The 22,132-nt window shown below is 34.4% G+C and overlaps 1 protein-coding gene across 1 annotated transcript in view; it reads right to left on the minus strand.

Moving 5' to 3' along the window:
* Window positions 1-22,132, minus strand: part of SMARCA5 (SWI/SNF related, matrix associated, actin dependent regulator of chromatin, subfamily a, member 5) — a 40,649-nt gene that overhangs the window by 16,736 nt on the left and 1,781 nt on the right. The window contains exons 2-11 of the mRNA XM_023225961.1: window positions 19,888-19,962; window positions 15,795-15,961; window positions 12,997-13,097; window positions 11,890-11,990; window positions 10,976-11,155; window positions 9,399-9,554; window positions 8,704-8,835; window positions 6,891-6,959; window positions 2,851-2,960; window positions 1,152-1,378 (exon numbers count right to left, since the gene is read on the minus strand). Coding sequence (XP_023081729.1) covers window positions 1,152-1,378; window positions 2,851-2,960; window positions 6,891-6,959; window positions 8,704-8,835; window positions 9,399-9,554; window positions 10,976-11,155; window positions 11,890-11,990; window positions 12,997-13,097; window positions 15,795-15,961; window positions 19,888-19,962 — 1,318 coding nt within the window. The remainder of the gene's footprint in view (window positions 1-1,151; window positions 1,379-2,850; window positions 2,961-6,890; window positions 6,960-8,703; window positions 8,836-9,398; window positions 9,555-10,975; window positions 11,156-11,889; window positions 11,991-12,996; window positions 13,098-15,794; window positions 15,962-19,887; window positions 19,963-22,132) is intronic.

Consider the following 22,132-nt stretch of genomic DNA (forward strand, 5'->3'; position numbering starts at 1 on the left):
GATTCATCTGCCTCAGCCTCCCAAATAACTGGGACTACAGGTGCATGCCACCATGCCCGGCTAAATTTTTTGTATTTTTGGTAGAGATGGAGTTTCACCATGTTGGCCAGGCTGGTCTTGAACTCCTGACCTTAAATGATCTGCCCACCTCAGCCTTCCAAAAAGTACTGCAACATGAGAACATTTAATAGTCTCCATTTTCCCTGCAGAGTTTAATATACTTTACATTAATATCTGAATATTCCCACCAAGTTCCTGCCACTCCTCCCCACCAATTCAATTCCTTCAATTACTTTGCTTTCAAGGAAAGCATTTTTAAAAAATCTATCTCTACAAAAACCTGTAAAAAGGAAAAAGTAAACCCATTCACTGACAACTCTTACAATATGCTTTTGATAGTATCATAGAGGAGATTCATCTACTGGTACAACTGTCATTCTTATTAAAATACAGAGAGAAACACAAACAAACTTGAATCTGTACACTTAATACTGTACCAGTGATATTTCTTATCTTTAAGAGAGAGATAATTTATGAAATGCTATAGTGTCTGACGTTTGCTTCAAATAATCTGGGAGGAGGAAAAGTATAGTAGACTAAAAACATTTTTTATTAGTTAAAATTGGAAGCTGGCTTCTAAGTTCTTTCTACATTCGTGTAATTTAAATATACCCAAACACACACCACAGACATACCCCTTTTCATATAAAAAGTCAACATACTATAAATAAAAATGTTTCAGGTCCATGTACATAATACCTAATTAAACTAAACCCCACATAAATAATTAAAAAACAGTATCATGAACACACCACTGTCTAACAATGGATCTGGGAACCATGTGTGGGAGGGAGGTGCAATCTTCACATTTTATGACAGAAAGCTGTAATTTCTAGGAAAGTATATATAAAGTGTAAACTCTTCCCAAAATCAAGGGAGTATGGTTGCTCTAACTATTGCTTACCTTCTAAGAGACTTAAGGCCTAAAATCAGGAGTGGGGGTTAGAGCTCAGATAATGAATAGGTTTTTTTAATATTCTACACTTCAACTTTGGAAAGCATCAGAGCAGTCATTTCAAAGTATAGTGCTCCTTTGTTTTAACATGAGCATTTTAAAACAGTTTTGATAATTTGATACAGGTAACAGATACCTTGTTCTTTTAACTTAGGGAGCAGCTTGTCTAAAACCACCATTTTGCCACTGTTGGTTACTAGATGCATATCTGTTGTATAAGGTGGACCAGGTTCCGCTCCATCAAAGAGATATGGATGATTACAGCACTTTCTCAACTGCATCAGGATGTTCAATAACCTCATTTTGTCCATTTTGCCTGCTGAGTTGAGTATATCTATATCCTTCATTAATATCCGAGTATACCTATTCAAAGAAGAAAAATATTTTTAGAGCTTAAACGTTTCTTGATCAACCCCTGCCACTTTACATATTTAACCCCCTTCCCCACCTGAACCCCCAAATATCTGTAAAAAACTACTCATCAACTTCTAGGGATGGTTAGGAATTTAACATCTGTAACCTCTTTCTTTTTGCTTCCATTTTTCTTTATTGTACATAGCGTTATAATGTTCACACTTATGCCTTGGGCCTTGAGGATATTATTTTAAAAGTACAAAAACAGTTCCCTTGGGTAGAATTAAAACGAAGCAGTAAGATATTATATTTTTAAGTATAAAGCAAAACTTTAAAAATGTAAGTTTTAAACATAATTTTAGTTTGTCGTTTTTTGCAACAGAAAGTGCCACTACTCGATTTTTATATACCCCATAGCTAGTGTAGCATTTAGGTAAGAACCCTAACATCTGAGAAGACAAGAAGACTAATGAAATGGTAAGGCATGATGATGAGAACAATATGAATACAACGTGATTTAAACATACATATAAATACATAGGGGGAGGGAGATATGTCTGTGAGGTAGGTCTGTGAAGCTACAGCCATAAGCTAAGGCCAGATTATAAAAAGCCTTGAATGTATACTAAGAATTTAAGACATTGTTATGAAAGAATGAGTAATTTGTCTAAGCACTAAAGTTTTAGAGCCTTGGATCCTTTGAACAAAATAAGTAGCCTAAGCAATCTATGCTTAAACAACAAGGCAGACCTTTCCATTTCAATTCTGATATAAAGTTCACTCAAATGTTTAAAAAATATTTGTCTTCTCTTAGCATTGACTCATCTTAGTTCTGTTTTACAGTCATCTAAGCTAAGCCTAGTATCTGCTACTCTTTCAAAAGTTTTGAGGACATTTAGGACCAACCACCTTCTACAGAAAACCTCCTACCCAGATAACATGCCCAGTTCTATGATATTAAGTTCTTTAACCAAACAACTCTAGTCTCTTGTAAATACTTATCAAAATTTAAGTATGCACTTAAATATACATGAAATATGAGACCAGTAAAGGGTAAATTTATTTCCCCCCCTTTGAACACTACACTTACATAACAGTATCTTCTTCTGCAGCCACTTTACACTGCTGACCCAGTATTTATGAACTACTAAGTGAACCGTTTATTTCCCACACTGTGCTATCACAGTTTCCTTTTAAAAAAACCCAAATAGATGGCTTCATATGAAACCCATTTATTTAAATCCCAATTTTAATTTTGGATTTATAAGCCTTCCATCCTGATTCTGTCATCTAGTAGGTTCAAAATTTTCTATAACGAACTTAATGAGCAAGCCCTCTACTACATGACGAGAAAACTCTTTTCAGGTTGAGTTCAATCCAGCAAACTGCAATTCCATGAAAACACAAATTAGGAAAACAACATACAAATGAAATTTAGGGAAGAATCAATAGTGCTATCAAGTATATCTCAGAACACATACCATTCCCTTTGCATTTTGCTGAGGCCCACATAGATTTTTACTTCCTTCTTTGGAGGCAAACTCTTTTCAACATCAGCCTTAATTCGACGAAGCAGGAATGGACGCAAAACCTTAAAAAGGACAAAAATAAATAGGTAATACCAATATTACACATAAGGTCATATTTCAGCATCTTAGAATTGTATATAAAATATATGAAAAAGAAATTTCTCTTCATTAGTATCAAGTGATTTCTTAGGACTTCTCCCTGAAAATAGAGTCATATCTCAGTATCTGTGGGAGACGAGTTCCCGTCCCCTTCCCTTTGAGTATCAAAATCCACAAATGCTCGAGTCCATTATATAAAATGTAGTATCTGCATATAACCTACAAACATCCTTCCATATACTTTAAATCATCTCTAGATTACTTGTAATAAGTTAATAGAATGTAAATGCTATGTAAATACTTGTTACACTATACTGTTTAGGGAATAATGACAAGGAAAAGGTCAGTGTATTTAACACAGATGGAACCATCCATTTTATTTTTATCTGTTTTGGGGGCAAATATTTCCAATCCATAGTTGATTGAATCTATGGATGTGGAACCTATGGATATGAAGGGCTAACTGTATATAATTTATTACTACTGGGTTCCTGAAGGGTAATAATACAAGATCATTACTTATTCAATACAGGCATACCTCAGAGATATTGTAGGCTCAGTTCCAGACTACCTCAATAAAGCAAATCACATTTCCCAGTGCATCTAAGAGTTACATTTACACTATTAAGTGTGCAATAGCATGATGTCTTTAAAAAAGTACGTACCTTAGTTTAAAAATACATTATTACTTTAAAAATGTGATACATCATTTAAAGCAATACATTATTGCTAAAAACAGAGTAAACACAAGCCTTGGGAAAATGGTGTTGATAGACTTCCTTGACACACGATTGCCACAAACCATCTATTTGTTTTGAAAAGTAAATTTTTCTTAAAAATACAGTATCTGTGAGGCACTGCAAAGCGTAATGAGATGTGCCGTATACATAATGAGTATGTGCTTGTTATACTACCATAAAATACAAAAAACAATAGTAAATTTTTAAAATGATGCTTTCAACAATTTGCTGCCTTTCAGGTCTAAAACTAGTTACTTGCATGCAGACTGTCTAACACTGCTTAAGAATGGGCAAGGGTCTCATTAAGATCTCTTTTATGGTTGGTCTTTAAACTTACTGTCCTAACTTACAGAAGGAATATACAAGTATACACTTCAATAAATCATGAGTGTACAGTTCTAGAAAAGTACCCATGTTATTACCTAAATAGAACACTCTAGAAATCATTTTTGTGTCCCTTCCAGTCACTATCCCCTCTTCTCCTTCCCAAGGGTAAGCAATATTCTTACTTTTAGACACCATAAATTAATTTCACCTATCATTTTTAACTTTATATACATGGACTCACTCAATAAGCACCTATTTATATCTGGTTTCTTTTATTAAACAATGAGACATTTCCACGTTATATGTTATATGTAATCCACGAAAATGAGTAGTTCACTCATTTTCATAAAACAGTAAGTTTTAAAATTAACTATACAACTAAAAATACCCTTTTTTGTACCTCTGTTCTAGCTACACTGATTTTTAAAAACAGTGACTATATCACAAAACAAATTAGACATCACTGGGGAAAATATCATCAACACCTCTCTAATATCACCATGTAGAAAAGCTAGTTTAGCCCTAGTCGACAGGCGCCAGCAACTGCCAGATGTGTAAGTGAAGACCTTTAGCTCCAACTGGTTCTCTTCTAGCATTGTCCAGCTAAATAAATCTAACTGGATAAACCCAGGTGTAATCCATAAAGAAACCACCCAGTCAACCCATAAATTCTAGGGTTGTTAATAAACTATTAAGTGTTTTGGGGGTGGGGGAAATAAGGGAGTCTTATTTACCCCTAAAGGGGGGTTAAGGTGTTTTTGGGGGGTGGAGGGAATAAGGGGTTCTTTTGCAGCATTAGATAACTAACACATCAAATAAGAGTTATCTCATTCCTAAGCATATCCATACTGACTTCTAAACCTTCCTTTCATTATGAGACCACAGGTGCTACTCTAGAAACTTCAAAGTAAAGAGCAGGAGAAAATAGAGAGATAGCTACAAGACCTCTTCTCCTTGACTTCATAAGCATTTTCAAAATACCCTGTGAATAAAACAGTTTCCAAATCTGGTTGATTCTGCTCTGTGGGTTGTTCATTTGCTTTACCTAGATGTACCTATGTATTTACTACAGGAAAGCCAAGAGCAGAGGAATAAGGGGGAAAAAAATGCATGAAAAAATTCACGTTCTTCTGCCTCCTTTTCTACTCCCAAGATTACATATACACTCCACAATCCTTGGTCTAAGTAAATACGAAGAGAGTGCTCAGACGCATGAATGCCATCTGAATTGAAATAAAGGTAGCTAGGAAATTACTACCTTCAAATATTTAACAAAACTCTCAGTATTTAAGGATTTTAAAGTACTTTATAATGAAATATTTGAACAATCATGAACTTAAATTTTTTTCCCTGCTCAAATATCCACTCTAACTAGGCATTGTGCCAGGTATATAAAGACAAATAAATATGTGCTTCCTGCCTTTGTGCTTACAATCCAGTATGGAAAACACTTGTGAATCATCTCAATATCCTCTGCAAAGTCCTATAATGTTAGGGTGCTCAGATTGTTAAAGATGGAATACACAGATGGCTAGGTCAGCCTCAGCCTGGCTGGCTCAGTGGAGGTAATGTAACTGAGTCTTGGACTAGGTATTAGTAAAGAGACCAGAAAAAAGGATTCTAGATGTAGCAAAAATGATAAGCAAAAATAGATTAGAATCACCACAATGTTTAGAGAAAACTGACAAGGGGTCAGCAATCTATCAAATTAAAGCTCAATATAAGAAGAAGTAAAACAGATGCCAAAGAACGTTAAAAAGGTTAGGTCATGGAGGGGCACATTGTTGTCACAACTGGAGGAATGTTACTACTGCCATCTAGTGAGTAGAAGTGTCAGGGATGCTATTAAACATACAACACCACACAGGACAATCACGTTCTCCCCTCTCTCCTTACCCCTCTCAAAGATATACCCAGACCAAAATGTCAAAGGAGGCTGAAAATTCCTGAATTAGGTCATTAAGGGCTTCATATGACATTCTTACAAGCTTCTGCTTTAACCTGCTGACCAGGGTATTTTAATCTGGAGTCTGTTAGAGAAGTTTCTCTACCTACCAACTTTTACCTGAGAACCGTCCCAGGAAGCTGTATGTAAAAACAAAGCTATACAGCAAAGCAAAAACATACCAACTCTGCTCATTATGCAAGGCAGTTGCTTACACACAATGTCACTAGATTTAAAAAAAAAACAGATGGATCTTTAGCCCTTTCAAAAGTGAACTTGTTAGATTCTTCTATGGAATGTTAATTGAACTAAGCTTTAAAAACTTGTCTGTAAGGCCAGGCGTGGTGGCTCATGCCTGTAATCCCAACACTTTGGGAGGCCAAGGCAGGCAAGTTGATAACTTGAGTTCAGAAGTTCGAGACTAGCCTGGGCAACATGGTGAAACACCGTCTCTGCAAAAAATACAAAAAGTAGCTGGACATGGTGGCGAGTGTCTGTAATCCCAGCTACTCTAGACGCTGAGTGGGGAGAGACTGCTTGAGCCTGGGAGGCAGAGATTTCAGTGAGCCAAGATCAAACAACAAAAAAAACTTGTCTATATTAATTATTATGCAATTCTTCTTTCCCCCACTGTACTTTGTATAACTGTAAGAGATTACTTTTTCCCTTAAGTCAGGATTCCACTCTAGGTTCTAACACTGAAACAACCACACATCATCCTCTACATTGATTGTAAGATGTAACAGTTAAGTGTCAGAATTCAAGCAGATCTGATTCTTAAGCCATTGCGCTTTTTATTAGTAGGAAAATAATCTACTAATTTAAACCTTTATCCTTTTTCCCATCAGAAATATGCTTTAACACTACTCTAAAATACTTACCATATGAAGCCTCTCAACTAGTTTTTGATCCCCAAGGCAGTTGTTCGTATCAAACCAGGAGTCAAAGTCCTAGATTAACAAAAAAAAAATACTCAGATCAGAGATAATATTAATAAATACCCTATAATACCAGATATAGAAATGATTTCTAGAATTAGTAATTTTAATTGTAACCCACAAAAAAAAAAACTTAGTCCAACCCCATTTTTCATATGTCATTATCAACAAATTTTAAAACAAGTAGATCAGAAATCACATGACCTTCTAAATATTCTTCTCAAAAACATCAAAATAACAAGTTTCACAGTAAAAAGAAAACTTGGAAAGCAAGTTCTATAGAATTAGAAAATTAATATTCTTGAAAAATATCTTTCAATTTTCATAAAAGCTTGAAAATTAAAACATTTTATAGTTTGTTCTCTAAGACCATTCAGACTTCTCAAATACGAGTTTACAGAACAATGTCAATTTTAATCAAACTTACTAAATGAAATTGAAATTACCAGCATTTCATTAATATTTGGTTAGGATACAAGGACAGTTTCCCTAACCTCATCTCTTGAAAATATGTATTATATATGTGCTTTGTTTTTGAGTAAACATAATCTTAGAATTCACTGCTTTAACTAAAGTAAATGAAAGTGTCAATGTAGTGAGAAAAAAGGAATTATCTCAAGAACATCAAAATACGTAAAATCGAAACTAAAACTGCTTTTCGAGATCGATTAAATATCTTTTTACAACACAAAATCACTATTCTTTCCAAATAATCTTCAACAGAAAAAAACAAAATTAATACCTCTTTATAACTTAACTGTACAAAAATATACTAACGTGGAGCTCTTCAAATCCCTCCAATACACACAAGATGCCAGCTATGCAAACAAAGCTTCAAAAATAAACGCTGGTCCAACAAAAAAAAACCCTGCAATTTCTAATAGCACAAACTCTTGACATAGCTATTATATTACTATTAACAGTTCAAATAGCTAATTAACCATTGCTATCATTTCTATGACTACAAATAATCCATAAAGATTAGGTTCTATTTGTTTGTTAGACTATAATAAAAGAAAAGCCAGACAGATTTCACTAAATTTGACAGTCACCCTTGGGACTTAAAACATAAGCAACGTGAAGTACACAAATCACTTCAGGAATACCTTGAGCAGCACCTTAAAACCATAACCAGTCAACCTAGAGCCACCGAAACAAAATCAGGCCAACATGACTTACCAAATAGAAGTGACACTTTATGCCATTTCAGATAGAGAAAACAATGATTTAAAGTAGACTGTGGCCTGGCGTGGTGGCTCACGCCTATAATCCCAGCACTTCGGGAGGCCGAGACAGGCAGATCACTGGAGGGCAGGAGCTTGAGACTAACCTGGACAACATGGCAAAACCTCATCCCTACAAAAAATACAAAAACTAGCCAGGTGTGGTGACACACACCTGTAATCACAGCTATTGGGAAGGCTGAGGCACAAGAATCACCTGAATTCCGGGGGTGGAGGTTGCAGTGAGCCAAGATCACACCACTGCACTTCAGTCTGTATGACAGAGTGAGATTATGTCTCAAAAAAACATAAAAGAATAATAATAATGAAGTAAGATTGAAACCAAAGGCACAAAAGTAAATTCCCATTATACAGAGACAACCTAGGAGATAATACCAGGCTAACTATGTAAATAAAAGCATAAAAAATTAATACTAATCTCAAGCCATGCTAAGACAGGCCACTTTCATTACAAAAATATATAGCATTAAGCAAAATATTATTATTACCAGAAAGCATCAGGAAATACTTACATCCGCTGAATTAAACACATCTGGCAACAGAAAGTTAAGAAGTGACCACAGCTCATGCAAGTTGTTCTGAAGAGGTGTTCCAGTCAATAATAGTCTATTTGTAGTCTTGAATTCCCTCACTATTTCTGACAACTGAAAGAAAAGAACCAAATACGCCATGAGAATATTCTGCATATTACATTATTTACAACAGCAAAGACCTGGAACCAATCCACATGCCCATCAATGATAGACTGGATAAAGAAAATACGGCACATATATATCAGGGAATAGTATGCAGTCATAAAAGAGAATGAGTTCATGTCCTCTGCAAGGACATGCATGAAGCTGGAAGTCATCGTTCTCAGGAAACTAACACAGGAACAGAAAACCAAACACTGCATGTTCTCACTCATAAGTGGGCACTGAACAGTGAGAACACATGGACACGGGGAGGGGAACATCACACACCAGGGCCTGACGGGGTGGACAGAAAGCAGAGGGAGAGCATTAGGACAAATATCTAATGCACGCGGGGCTTAAAACCTAGATGATGGGTTGCTAGGTGCAGCAAACCGCCATGGCACATGCATACCTACGTAACAAACCTGCACGTTCTGCACGTGTATTTCATAACTTAAAGTTAAACGAAAAAAAAATCTGTACTTTAATCAAATTCTTACAGGAAAGCTTTTCACATCTTAGTATCAAATTACCTTAGATTTTTCATTTTTGATCCTGTGAGCTTCATCTATTACTAAGTATCTCCAATTAAATTTTTTGAACACAGACTTCTCTTTAATAAGCATTTCATAAGATGTTACACATACATCCCATTCTCCCGGTAATAAAACGTCTCTGACAAAAGCAGCCTGTGTAACAAGAGAAAAAAATTACATCACACAGAAATAAACCACGCATTAAATTTACTGATGACAAGTAATCTAATATGTAAAAGGAGGTGGGAATATTAAAAAGGAGTAGAGTAGCTGTATTATGCAAACGTTTAGAATCAGTTTTCTTAACACTGAAGTAACGTCATCAATCATTTAAATGTCAGAAACATTAAGTTTTAAAAAACTGACAAAGTTAACCCGTGCAAAATTCAACAGACACTTAAAATGGCTTTCTGCAATTCCACTAGATATGGATATCCTTAGGAGACAGGTTTAGACAAAAAAGAGGGAGGTTTTAACATAAAGAAAGGAAGAGGGCGGAAGGATAGTTAGCAGTAGTAGGCATCTGCATTCTTTTCAGGTTTATAAATGCATTAACACATTCCTAATAGTATTATTTTAAAGGTAAGAAAACTGAAGCAAAGAGTGGTTATTAAGTAATTAACCACTCTCTGGGCTCCCAAACAAACAAAATTTGATAATTTAAAATACCAAACGTAACTAGAAAAGAAAAGAAAAAAAATCTAGACTTATCACTCACAGGTAAATGAAGGGGAAATAAAAAACAAGTACACAGCTATTTAGTAGAGTCTGAATAGATTTCCAAATCTGAACTTTACATACTAATGTTATTATTTCCATCTCTTCTTCCCACAAGGATGTTGTTAACTGATCGAAATTTTAACTTATTTTGTTAGATACCATAATAAATCACCAAATTACTATATATGACTCAACCGTCTTTAAAAATGGTAATTCTGTGACTATTACCACTACACACGTTCATCTAAATATGTGGCTCCTTAAATTCCAACCAACTCACATTTCAAAACATCTTTTAAAAACGAGAAAATACTTCTAATGAGAGCAAAACCACTGATTTTATACAACCACTCCCAAAAGGGAGAGAAACACAATATATTCTTACAGTTTTCTACAGTTTCTAGTGTCTTCTCCCCGGAATGATTTTCTTTTTTCTTTTTTCTTTTTTTTTGAGATGAAGCCTTGCTCTATTGCCCAGGCTGCAGTGCAGTGGCACCATCTCGGCTCACTGCAACCTCTGCTTTCCAGGTTCAAGCAATTCTCCTGCCTCAGCCTCCCGAGTAGCTGGGACTACAGGCCACGCGTGCCACCACACCCAGTTAATTTTTTGTGTTTTTAGTAGAGACAGGGTTTCACTGTGTTAGCCAGGATGGTCTCAATCTCCTGACCTCATGATCCACCTGCCTCAACCTCCCAAAGTGCTGTTTTTTATCCACCAAGACGATGCTACATTTGTAAATATTAATATTTGCGAAGATCCCATTTCTTTTATCCTTCCTTCCGCTATACCCATACTCAAGCCTGAATTCAAATTATTTTAGCATCAAAAATGTAATGAAATACTAGAAACTTACTCTTTGTTCTTTATCTCCTATCAAACAAACAGATCTAAGTGTTGGTACCCATCTCTTGAATTCACTCATCCAGTTGTGTAATGTAGACTTAGGAACCAAAACCATATGAGGACCAGGAATGTTTCTATAATGTTTCATGTACCCAAGAAGAGAAATCGTTTGAAGAGTCTTTCCTAGGCCCTAAAAGATTTCAAAATAACCGTGAAGCAATGAAAAACAAAAACATCATTTCACAATTATACCTCCCAACATACAGAGATAAATATTTAAGAGAAATGCCACATATTTATAATAGTTAATAAATGGCAAAAACTTAACATATGTCAAAGTTTGTAAGTGTTATGTCATATAATCTTCACAAGTCTCTAAAGCAGGTATTATTATCACCCACATAAGGCCCAGTTTAAGTGACATTCCCAAAGCCATCTAGCAGAGCTAGCATTGAAACATGTTTCTTTTGACCTCATACTTTCTTCAACCAATTAAACGTTTTAGCACTATAGCAATAAGGAAACTTTTTAAAACATTCATTACATAACTAGTAGTTAACAAAAGATAAAATGTTTTATAAGAACTGTACAAGCTACCACCTGGAAAAAATGCTTATCGTTTATAAACAACTAATGACCTCACTTGTGTTTTACAGAACTGGAAAGAAATAAATCAGTGTACTATAAAAGTCATCCAAAAACATGTTTATCAAATGTACTGTTTTTAAATTTATTATATTTTCACAGATGGAAATTTCTCACAATTAAAATATAGATCACACGCAATTAAGGCAAGCTGCTTATACTAGTTTCAGAGAGGATCCATTTGCTAACAGTTGTAGACTGTAAGAAACTTTTGTCAATTTAATGTATAAGATATTTTAAATACAAAACATACCCTTCAAAAAATCTACCAACACATACCATTTCATCTGCAAGGATACCATTGATGCCATTCTCATACAAAGAAATGAGCCAGTTTAATCCTCGGACCTGATAATCTCTCAGTTTACCCCATTTTACATCTAAGAACAAAAGAAAAGCACAATACGCATTTTAAGACAAGAAATACAAGGCAATCTCTTCATCTGGGCCTACAATATCTACTGACTTCATTTTCATTACTAAGGGATTCTTGAAGAATAGGAACTCTGCAAGTTCCAAAGTACTAGAGGTAGCTGCCATGGTCTGAAGTGGATACGCTGGACATGGAAGATAACCAAGTGAGGGAAACACGACTGCAGGAATCAGAGTACCCACTCCAACAACTCAGTTCTTACGTTACCCATATACTGCTCTGAGAGACTCTCTGGCCTCTTGTCTTTTTAATGACAACCCAAGTGTTCCTAACCAAGTATTTTCAGCTTTCATAAAGACCAGATACAGGTTATCTGGGGATTTTATTTTCTTTCTAATAAAAAAAGGAAATAGGAAATTCCTGTTACTTTTCCAATATATCTTATACATTCCAATGTGCTCTCTTTGGAATACTACTTATTCCAAATACTCAGGGTATACTACTTATTTTGCTCCCCAGAATAATTACCAAATATACATAACAGTCACCTGATTTTTCTTTTTTAATATGTACACAGCGTACCCCTCATTTCCTTTTGAAAAACACTTGAGGATAAAAAGCTAACCAATAAACAAATACATTTACAAAATATTAAAACAAATTAATAGAAAAACATCAGAAAATAACTAAGCAGATGTGTTCATGAAGTACCTTTTTTAAAATAAATTAGTTTTCTTATCTGGGACAAAAATAAAGCAAAATGATCCCTAGTTTTACATATACTTCAGGGCAATAACAAACACAATGACATTTTATATAACTTTGAAATATAGCACTATTGTCCTATAATATGCTCTCATCTCCATCAAAATCTGAAGTTTATTTCACAACCAATAAACACCTAAGATTACTAAAAATTTGCTTCACAGATAGTAGCCTACACAAATCCAAAACATTAACCAAAGGATGTCTCAAAGGGCAATTTTTAAAAAAATCAAGTGTGTTTAACATACATGATGGAGAGTCTTCAAATCGAGTGCAAACATTGGTTGCTTTGGAGCTTTCTGTTAATAGTTCTTCATCCTCCTCTTGCTCTGTTCTACGGTGTCGGTAACTGTTAAGATGAAAACAAAATTACCTGATTTGAGTTTTGGCTTTAATTCTCAGCTACTATTTCAACATCACAGTCAAGGGGCTGACCAAGATTCCACAAAATTAAACTTCTAACAGGCATCAACCAGTGAACAGTAGAAAATATGAGTAAATTTAAATCTGCAACATTTTAGATAATTATTTAAAATATACATTAGTTATTAAAATATAGCAGTATTATAGATTAACCACAACCCAATAAACTCAAATATGATAGTCAAATTTCAAGAACTATGTAGTCAGAAAATCTCAATATTTGAATTTTAAAGTGTACACCTTTTTAAAAATCTTTCTGCCAAGGGAAAAAAAAGTTCCAGAAACCACACGTTTAAAACTGCAACTGTGAGCAAAAGGGGCGGCATGAGGACTCAGAAATTTAAGCAGTGACCAGGGATTAACCAAAAATATTTTTAAATACACATCTAAATTCTACATCCTAAGAGAATCAGATATACCCCCTTGAAAATTGATTTTCTCAAGTTTTAATACTCCCAATTAATCTCTAAAGGGCTTGGTTCAATAAAACTATTAATACTTACTCCCTAATTCTGACACTTTCAACAAATATTTTCATCTTATTTGGAAAAAGGCAGGTTATGCCTCTACTGAGACCCCTGAATATAATTTGTAACTTCATTTCTACCAAAACTACATGCGTGGTAAAAGGATAACTGGCCTTCCAAGATAGAAGCATTCCTCAGAAATTCAAGGGCCTTCTTGTTTGTTATATATGCTTCTAATCATAATCAGTACATCCTAGTCTGTTATTCCTTGTACTTCTCTGCATTCTGAGCCTATGAAATTGAGTACAAAAATCTACTTCCATCCCCAATTTATTCTCCATAAACTGGGAGATAATTTTAACATTTTTATAAAAATCCTTTATAGTTACTCTCAAAATGCTTATTACAGTTGTAAAACTTAAAAGTTGAGTTGTCATTTATTGTTAAAAACTGAATATAATTGTGAATGCCTAAAAAAACAACAACAACAACAACAACGTATTCCTGGCCAGGCACAGTGGCTCATGCCTGTAATCCCAACACTAGGAGGCCGAGGTGGGTGGATCACTTGAGATCAGAAGTTCGAGACTAGCCTGGCCAACATGGTGAAACCCCATCTCTACTAAAAATACAAAAATGAGCTGGGCTTGGTGGCGTGAGCCTGTTATCTCAGCTGAGGTACAAGAATTGCTTCAACCCCAGAGGCACAAGTTGCAGTGAACCGAGATCACACCCCTGCACTGCAGCCTGGGTCACAGAGTAAGACTCTGTCTCAATAAAAACAAACAACAAAAAGATTTAAAAAAATGTATTCCTGATACTCAAAGACAATACTATCACCCTCATTACTTTAGGTAAATTAGCTTCCCATTTAAAATGGTTTGAAGAGTAAAGAAATCTGTTAACTAGGACTCTTTCTCCCCAGTAACACTATATAACACATCAAGCCGAACAATGTATTATGTATTTCCAATTAGGAGAATAATAAAACAGAAAAGAATAACAGAAGTGTTTCTTTTCGAGACATCATATTGACTATCTCATAACAATATTCATTACAGTAGTTTCCAGTTTCACGCCATGACACTAATGATATTTAAATATCTGCAAACTTCTGAAGTCTGAAATATTTTAATAAGTATTAAAATAGTGCTTTGGTCACAATGGATGAGAAATAAGATACACTGAATGAGTGAAATACCCCAAATAAAAGGTATTATGCTTACAACAATAACCCCTTCAATAAGCTCATACTTCCCTTTCAACAAATTGTGTAGTGAATTTAACCTTGTTGATATTTCTTTTAGACAATCTTTTGTATTTTAATTACTAATCACAGTTTTCACTTTGGGAATTTTACACAAAGCCATTTCAGGGAGCCAAGACTGCCCTAAATCTACTATTACTAATTAAACATCTTATTTATCCAACCAGGACAAAAATTCTACAGAATTTCCAAATTCAACATGTAAGAATTATTTTCAACAACCACCAAAGGACGGCATACAACCTGACACTTCAATTTATATAAAAACAACTAAGTATGCAACAAAAAGTTTAAACAAGCTGCTGTGATGTAAGTCATCACAATATCCCACATACCACACTTTAGATAAAATACCATCAACATCTGTATGTGATGGAGGAGCCTAGAGCACACCCAAGTCAGATTCAAATTCAAGTCTGGATCATTTTTCAATGTGATATTAAATAAGCCACTTAACCTCTGCATTTGGTTCCTCTCTGAGGAATGACATGACATCTAAATTCCATACTCAGTATGATTGTTACAATTCATAAACTGTGTAATGCTACAAAAAATAAGGCGTTATATAGTTTTATTGTTCTTTTTTTTTGTAGAGATGGGATCTCCCTACGTTGCCCAGGCTGCTCTCATACTCCTGGACTCAAGCAATCCTCCCACCTTGGTATCCCAAAATGCTGGGATTACAGGCAAGAGCCACTGTGCTCTAACCAATATGCGTATTTTTATATACTTATACATTTATGGCTAAATCATGCCAAGTCAAGCAGGGCCAAATAAATAATGGCACTAAAATAATTTTTTAAGTTATTTATCATAGTGATTTTATGCTTCTACAGAAGACTATCAAAAATAAGTTTGGTTGAACTATGAAGTTTAAACTATTACTCACTCGCCAACTGATAGTAAGTTCTGCTTCTCATCTTTTTTTATTCGTGGGCGCCCTGGTTTCATCTTCAAAGGTGAGGTTGGAGTCTTCTGAGCAGCAGGTTGAATGAAATGTGCAAACAGTTCTGTCTGCTTTAATAAATACTCGAATCTATTTGCCCGGTCAGTTTGCTGAAAAAAAATTTAAGATACATTTTATCAGAGTATCAATTAAAACTTCAGAAATCATGCCTCCATACAATGAACTCAGCCCCCCCCCCCCCAAAAAAAAAAGAACTACAGATACATGCCACAACATGGATGAGTTTCAAAAGCACTATGCAAAGTGAAAGAAGCCAAACACAAAAGACTACACGCTGTATGATTCCACTTAAATGAAATGCTAACTAGTGATAGAAAGCAGATGAGAAGTGGCAAGAAGGTGGGAGCAAGAACTGATTATAAAGGAGCAGGAGCAAACTTTTTGGGGATGATGGAACTACTCTGCATCATGATTGTGATGGTATTTAAATAAATATTTGCTAAAACTCATTGAATTGCAAACTTAAAATTATTTTATGTCAATTATACTTCAATATAGTTGATTGGAACAATTTTTAAAATATTAAGAGGCACTGTGCAACACAAGTGAATTTATTCAGAAGCTAGAAAAAATGTGACAAATTTTAACATGATATTGGGCTTGATACTATTCCTTCCTTTCGTATCTGCCATCTGCCCCTTTGAATGTTCCCTATTATAAAACCGAGAGAATGGAAGACATTTACTTGGGCAAAAAAAAAAAAAAAAACCCTTAAGAGTCTTGAAGACAAATTTTCATAAAAATAATGAAATTGAGAGCCATTAGGCAGCCTTTATACAGAAACAATAATAGTTTGATGAAACAAAGGAGAAGACAAGAAAAGCTCAATAAAGAGGGAAACCAACTCCTCAACACCCCCATCTATAAATGTCTAAAATGTCAGTTTGGGAATGAATTACAAAAAGACAATTGCCTAGCAAACACAAGAAGTATCCAAATGCCATAATGTTGTAACAACTATGTATTTTTAAAAGGAACACAATCATTTTTTAAGGTCACACCAATGTAAAAATTGAAGCCCGACTTACTAAAGGAAGGCACATGGTTATAGTGTTTCATTGGGTCACAAATGGCAGTCATAGCAGCAAATGAATCTGCACAATAACAAGACTGAGAACATGCTAGAACCCCAGTAATGTCCTACAGATGACAAGCCTCTGCTATTTCTGTTTCCCAAAATTACGGACTGTTTTTACAGTACTGAACAAGATACATATGTGAATGCAAATTTTACATAATTACATTTCTTAATTTATAGATAATGAAAGATAAGTCAAGAGCATGCATCTAGAAGATGTTTGGACTGAAAAAAATAATTATTGTGACTGTTTAGAATCAAGACAAACTGCTTGAGAGAATTAAAAGGTTAAAACTGAAATGTCTTGAGGGAGAAAAACTAACAGAACCTAAAAAGCAGAACAAGAGAGTATGATTAGCAACCTGGAAGAAATCAATCACAAAATCAAATGGAAATTAGCTTTGGATTAGCTTCTTTCTTTGAGAGAGGAAGAAATGAGGTAGGACAGTAGAGCTATACATATGTTTGAAAAGAGAAAGAAAATAAAGACAGGCCTGCAATTCTTTGTAGAGGAAGACTGAAAACGAGGGCATGGGAGAAATGGAGAAGAAAGACTGATCAGAGTGGGCACATTTTAGAATGGCTAAATGAGATTGACAGGCAATAAATACTCAAAGTCCAAGAAAATAAAAACCATACACTTATTCTGGCACCAATCAGCACTAGTATTTAGTTTTCTGAAGTAGTACTCAGCATTCTGGGTTCAAGAATGAAGAGTGGATAGTGAACTTATCTATGGTTAGGAACTAGCAGATGACAGGGGAGCTTGCTTAGAAAAAAACTGTTCAGGTGAAGATCACGATGTCAAAAAACGAAATGATGCTGGGAGACTGAAAAACCTGGAAGAAATGAGAAGAGTTCCAATAAAGGCCACTAAGAAAATGAAAAGCATTGTAGAAAACCACTGAAAAACCTCCATTTCACAGTCAAATTTGTGTCCTAAATAATACTTTGCAAAAATATTAAGAAACTCGGAAGGGGCAAGATCATAAGAAAGGGGGCAAATAAAGAAGCACAAAATAATCCATGCAATAATAGAAAAATACTGAACGAGGGTGATATGGAAAAAAGAATAAACTTGTAAGTAAACTTATTATTAAAAAGTATGCAGTAATGTCATGGACATCTTGAGTATACCTGAAGAGGAGTTTTCATTCATTGAGGTAACGCTAAGGTATGTTAAGTAAAAATTATGAATACAGTTTTGGATATTCTCAAGTAAGAGGTATGAATAGGATTTTAAAGTAAATGAAAATATTGATTACAGGCTTCTGGGCTAGAGGTTAAGTATTTGAAAATATTCAGTTTAAATATACCAGGTAAAAACCAGTAAGAATCAAACTATCTAGGAAGAAATGTTCAAATTTTAATAAGGAAAGACAAAGGAATAAAAAAGCAAAGAGGATATTATCAAGGGAAAAAATGTCTTTCAAGGCAAGTCAAGATTTTTGAGGAATGGTCAACAATATGAAGCACAAATCAAGAAACTAACACTGAGCCTCAGAATTGGCAATTAGATTCACTGGCATAGTGTCAGAATCTAAACTATAAAGAGTTAAAGCAGTATTAAAATATGTAGACTGTATTCAAAATAGTATTCACTTTAAAAAACATACGCAAATCTATTTTCTCTCTAAATTTGATAGCAAAAAAGGTGACAGTTACATATATATATGTAAACTATGTAACAAATCAAACCTAAAGATAAATCATTTATAATTTACGTAGTATTATATGCACATAGAATACATATCATAATTTTAAGATTTTGAAGTTATTTAAGAGATTCAAAAATATTTACTGATTTGGAAGAGAAAGTCAAAGGAAAAAAGTATGTTTTAAAAAATATGTAAGATCTGCTATGTGCCAGATATTGTTCCGGGTACTGAAGACAGAAAGAAAGATTAAAACACTGTTCTTACCCTACAGGAGCACACTGTGTAGTGGTATTATTTAATACATTGTTATTTTAACTTTTTAAGATTTCAATACAATTAAATGAGTTTAATTCATATAAAGCATTCAGAACAGGGCCAGATATGGCATACATTCACTGTTAGCCACTACTATTATTATTAAAACTGAATTTAAATTTAAAGCTCTGTGTAGGTACTGTTTAAGTCAAGTCATAGTTTTGAGAAGTTTCTTAGACGATACGGAATGTGAACTGGGACTTGAATGACTCCAGTATAATGTCATGTTCTTTTTGTAAAGATCGCATCTATAATATAAAAATGCTGTGAGCAAGGAGCATATTTCTTTTTTTGGTAACTAGCAGAGTATAATGCTAGCCAGGTGCAGAATAAACATACATTGAGTAACTATTCTGGTCACCTCACTTCCAAGGTTAAATTTTTAAAGGTGTTGTTAACATAACCAGATAATGACATCATATTATGTTAATTCATACAATACTTCCATTTGGTTTAAATAGACACATAAGATATGGAAGTTATAATATTCCACATTACACATATTTCAAATGGATATCTGTGCCCTAATTACAAAATTGAACAGATGTTGCTATGGTTTGACTGTGTCCCTCTCCAAATCTCCCATGTTGTAATTTAATCCCCATTGCAACAGTTTTGGGAGGCAGGGCCTAATAAGAGGTGATTAGGAAAAGATTACTGTCATTATCTCAGGAGGAGGTTATCACCAGTGGGCTTGTTATAAAAGAAAGTTCAGTCCTGTCTTGCTCTCTTCTCTTGGCCTTCCTCCATACAATGACGCTGCAAGAAGGCCCTCAGCAAATGCTGGCCTTGACCTTGGACTTCCCAACCTCCAGAACTCTAAGAAATAAATTTCCTTTCTTTACAAATTACCCAGCCTGTGGTACTGTTGTAACACAAAATGGATTAAGATAGACGTTTAATACATTTAATCACCTAATAAAAAGTTTTCTTTATAGACTCTATTCATAAGCCTAGAACATACCATTTTTTCTTCATAGGTAGGATCTGGTTCTTGGATTTCTTTTTGCTTTCCAGGTGACGCATCATCAAATACTTCCTGGTAGAAATAAAACATTAAATAGAATTGGTCTTCACAAACAGTAAACATACCATTATAGACCAATTTCTGCCCAAACCACATCTCTAATAATATATTCTCACCTCAAACTTCCTAGAAACTTAAATGGTTGTCATCTAAACTAACAGAAAAATTGATAAAATGATATTAGATACTATGGGAATAACAACCTATTTAACCCATATAAACTGATGGTTGTTGCAAAGATTAGAACACAAGATTATCTTCATCATCCTAAAAGAAAACTACATTTAATAAAAACCAATCTGTTTCTCTTTTCTGTAATAACCATGAAATCAAATTAAACAGTATAAAACATGGGGAAAAGTTCCCTTTTTGTCACAAAACTACAGTATCTACTGTGCTACTACACAAATGTATACAAAGAAATCAGGATTAGTCACCCTGATTTCCATCTGGAATATTACAAAAACTTTTTCTCCCAGCCTAAATTGAATACTCTAACTACAGTCTGAATCCTAAACTAGTAATAAACGTTATTCTTGCAAATGTATTTATCCTGACATTCATATGTGACAAGCAACAAAATCAACAACTTCTACACTGCAAAGTTCTATTCATCCATTAAAATAAAATCGGCATAAGTATAATCTTCATTAAAGATGCACAAATCTATGCTTAGCAATACACGCTGTAATAAAACTATCTGTGACCAAGAGGTTGTGGGGAGGAGACCTGGTATGGTACTGGAATAAAAGGTAAAATGACCTTAAGTCAAATATAACTTCATTGTTAATACCCTTGGCACTTGTGTGACCCTATGCTCATCATAAATCTCTGGTCTCCATATGTAAGTGACAAAGCCAACTACCCAGTCGTTTACAAAATTCAAAAATGTCATGAAATGCAACCTACAAAAATAAAACGTGCTTTCCAACGGTAGTCATTATTTCTTCCATAGTTTAAAAAAAAAAAAACAAAACAAAACTGACTTCCAGGTATTTTGACATCATATTATTGGCATATCAATCTAGTCAATAGAGATGAGGATGAACACAGAAGAGTTCCACATTGCCAAAAGGATAACTAAAAAACAAGTTGCTCCATTGACCTGTTAGTATCATGCAAAAAGAAAAAAAGTAACTGAATACATAGGGAGGCTATTTCTGGGAAAATCAGCTTTGTCACACACACACACACACACAACAAATTCATGAATGCTGAGTTTATTCTGTGATTTTAGAAAAACACCTTAGATCATACTTCCAAACAAGAAAAAGGCATTTATAAAATATTCATTTTCCAAGTGCAAAACATATTAAGTTGTGACATATATTAGGCATGTGTGCTCAAACTTAGTTTTTATCATGAATTGCAGTGATTCTGAATTTTGTTAAACAGGAAACTGACAGTACATTTTAAGACAAAAAAATCACACTATGTCAACAACAAAAAAACAAAACGAGTCAGTCATAAGATGCATAAAAAATAAAATTCCTAATATTTCTATACTAGGAAGGTAAAAATAACTATGTTATTCAATAAATTGAACTGCCAAATACATTTTTTTGGTAAGAACAGGGCAGAGCAAGATGGGTGGGAAAAGGCTCACTCTGAAAGGCAGACCTGAGTTTTATCACAGGTTCTACCTAGCAGAACTCAATTTCCCCATCTGGCAAATGAAAATGTCACTAATTTAATACGGTAGTGATAACATCTATACTCACATTTAAACTTAAAAACAATTTTCATTTAAAATAGCAACTTCAAGTCAAAAAAGTTGACTTGCTTTCGGCTTAAAATTACTCTGTGTTCAGATATTAACAAGACTTCTGGTGAAAATTTATTTTTCCAAAGTTTGGATGGCAGACCCCCCTTTGAGAGGCTGAGGATAACTACAAACAGATTTTTGTCGAGAACTACACAGTTACACACAATTGCTTTGTATCAAACCCCTTAAGCCTTGGAACGGGAATTCAAGTTAAAGAGCCCTGGTAACCCAAAAGAACCACCTCCTTAAGGGAAAAAAAAAGACAACACTGAATATATTTTAATTTGAAAGAAATCTTATCTTAATCACTCAAAACTACAGGAACTATCAGGAGTTCCTATGTCACTAAACCTACCCTCACACTAAAAGTTCTTTAAAAGATTACTAACATTAATGTTACTTAACCCCAGCTACCCA

This window comes from Piliocolobus tephrosceles, chromosome 3 (genome assembly GCF_002776525.5).
Source record: "Piliocolobus tephrosceles isolate RC106 chromosome 3, ASM277652v3, whole genome shotgun sequence".
Classification (NCBI taxonomy): domain Eukaryota; kingdom Metazoa; phylum Chordata; class Mammalia; order Primates; family Cercopithecidae; genus Piliocolobus; species Piliocolobus tephrosceles.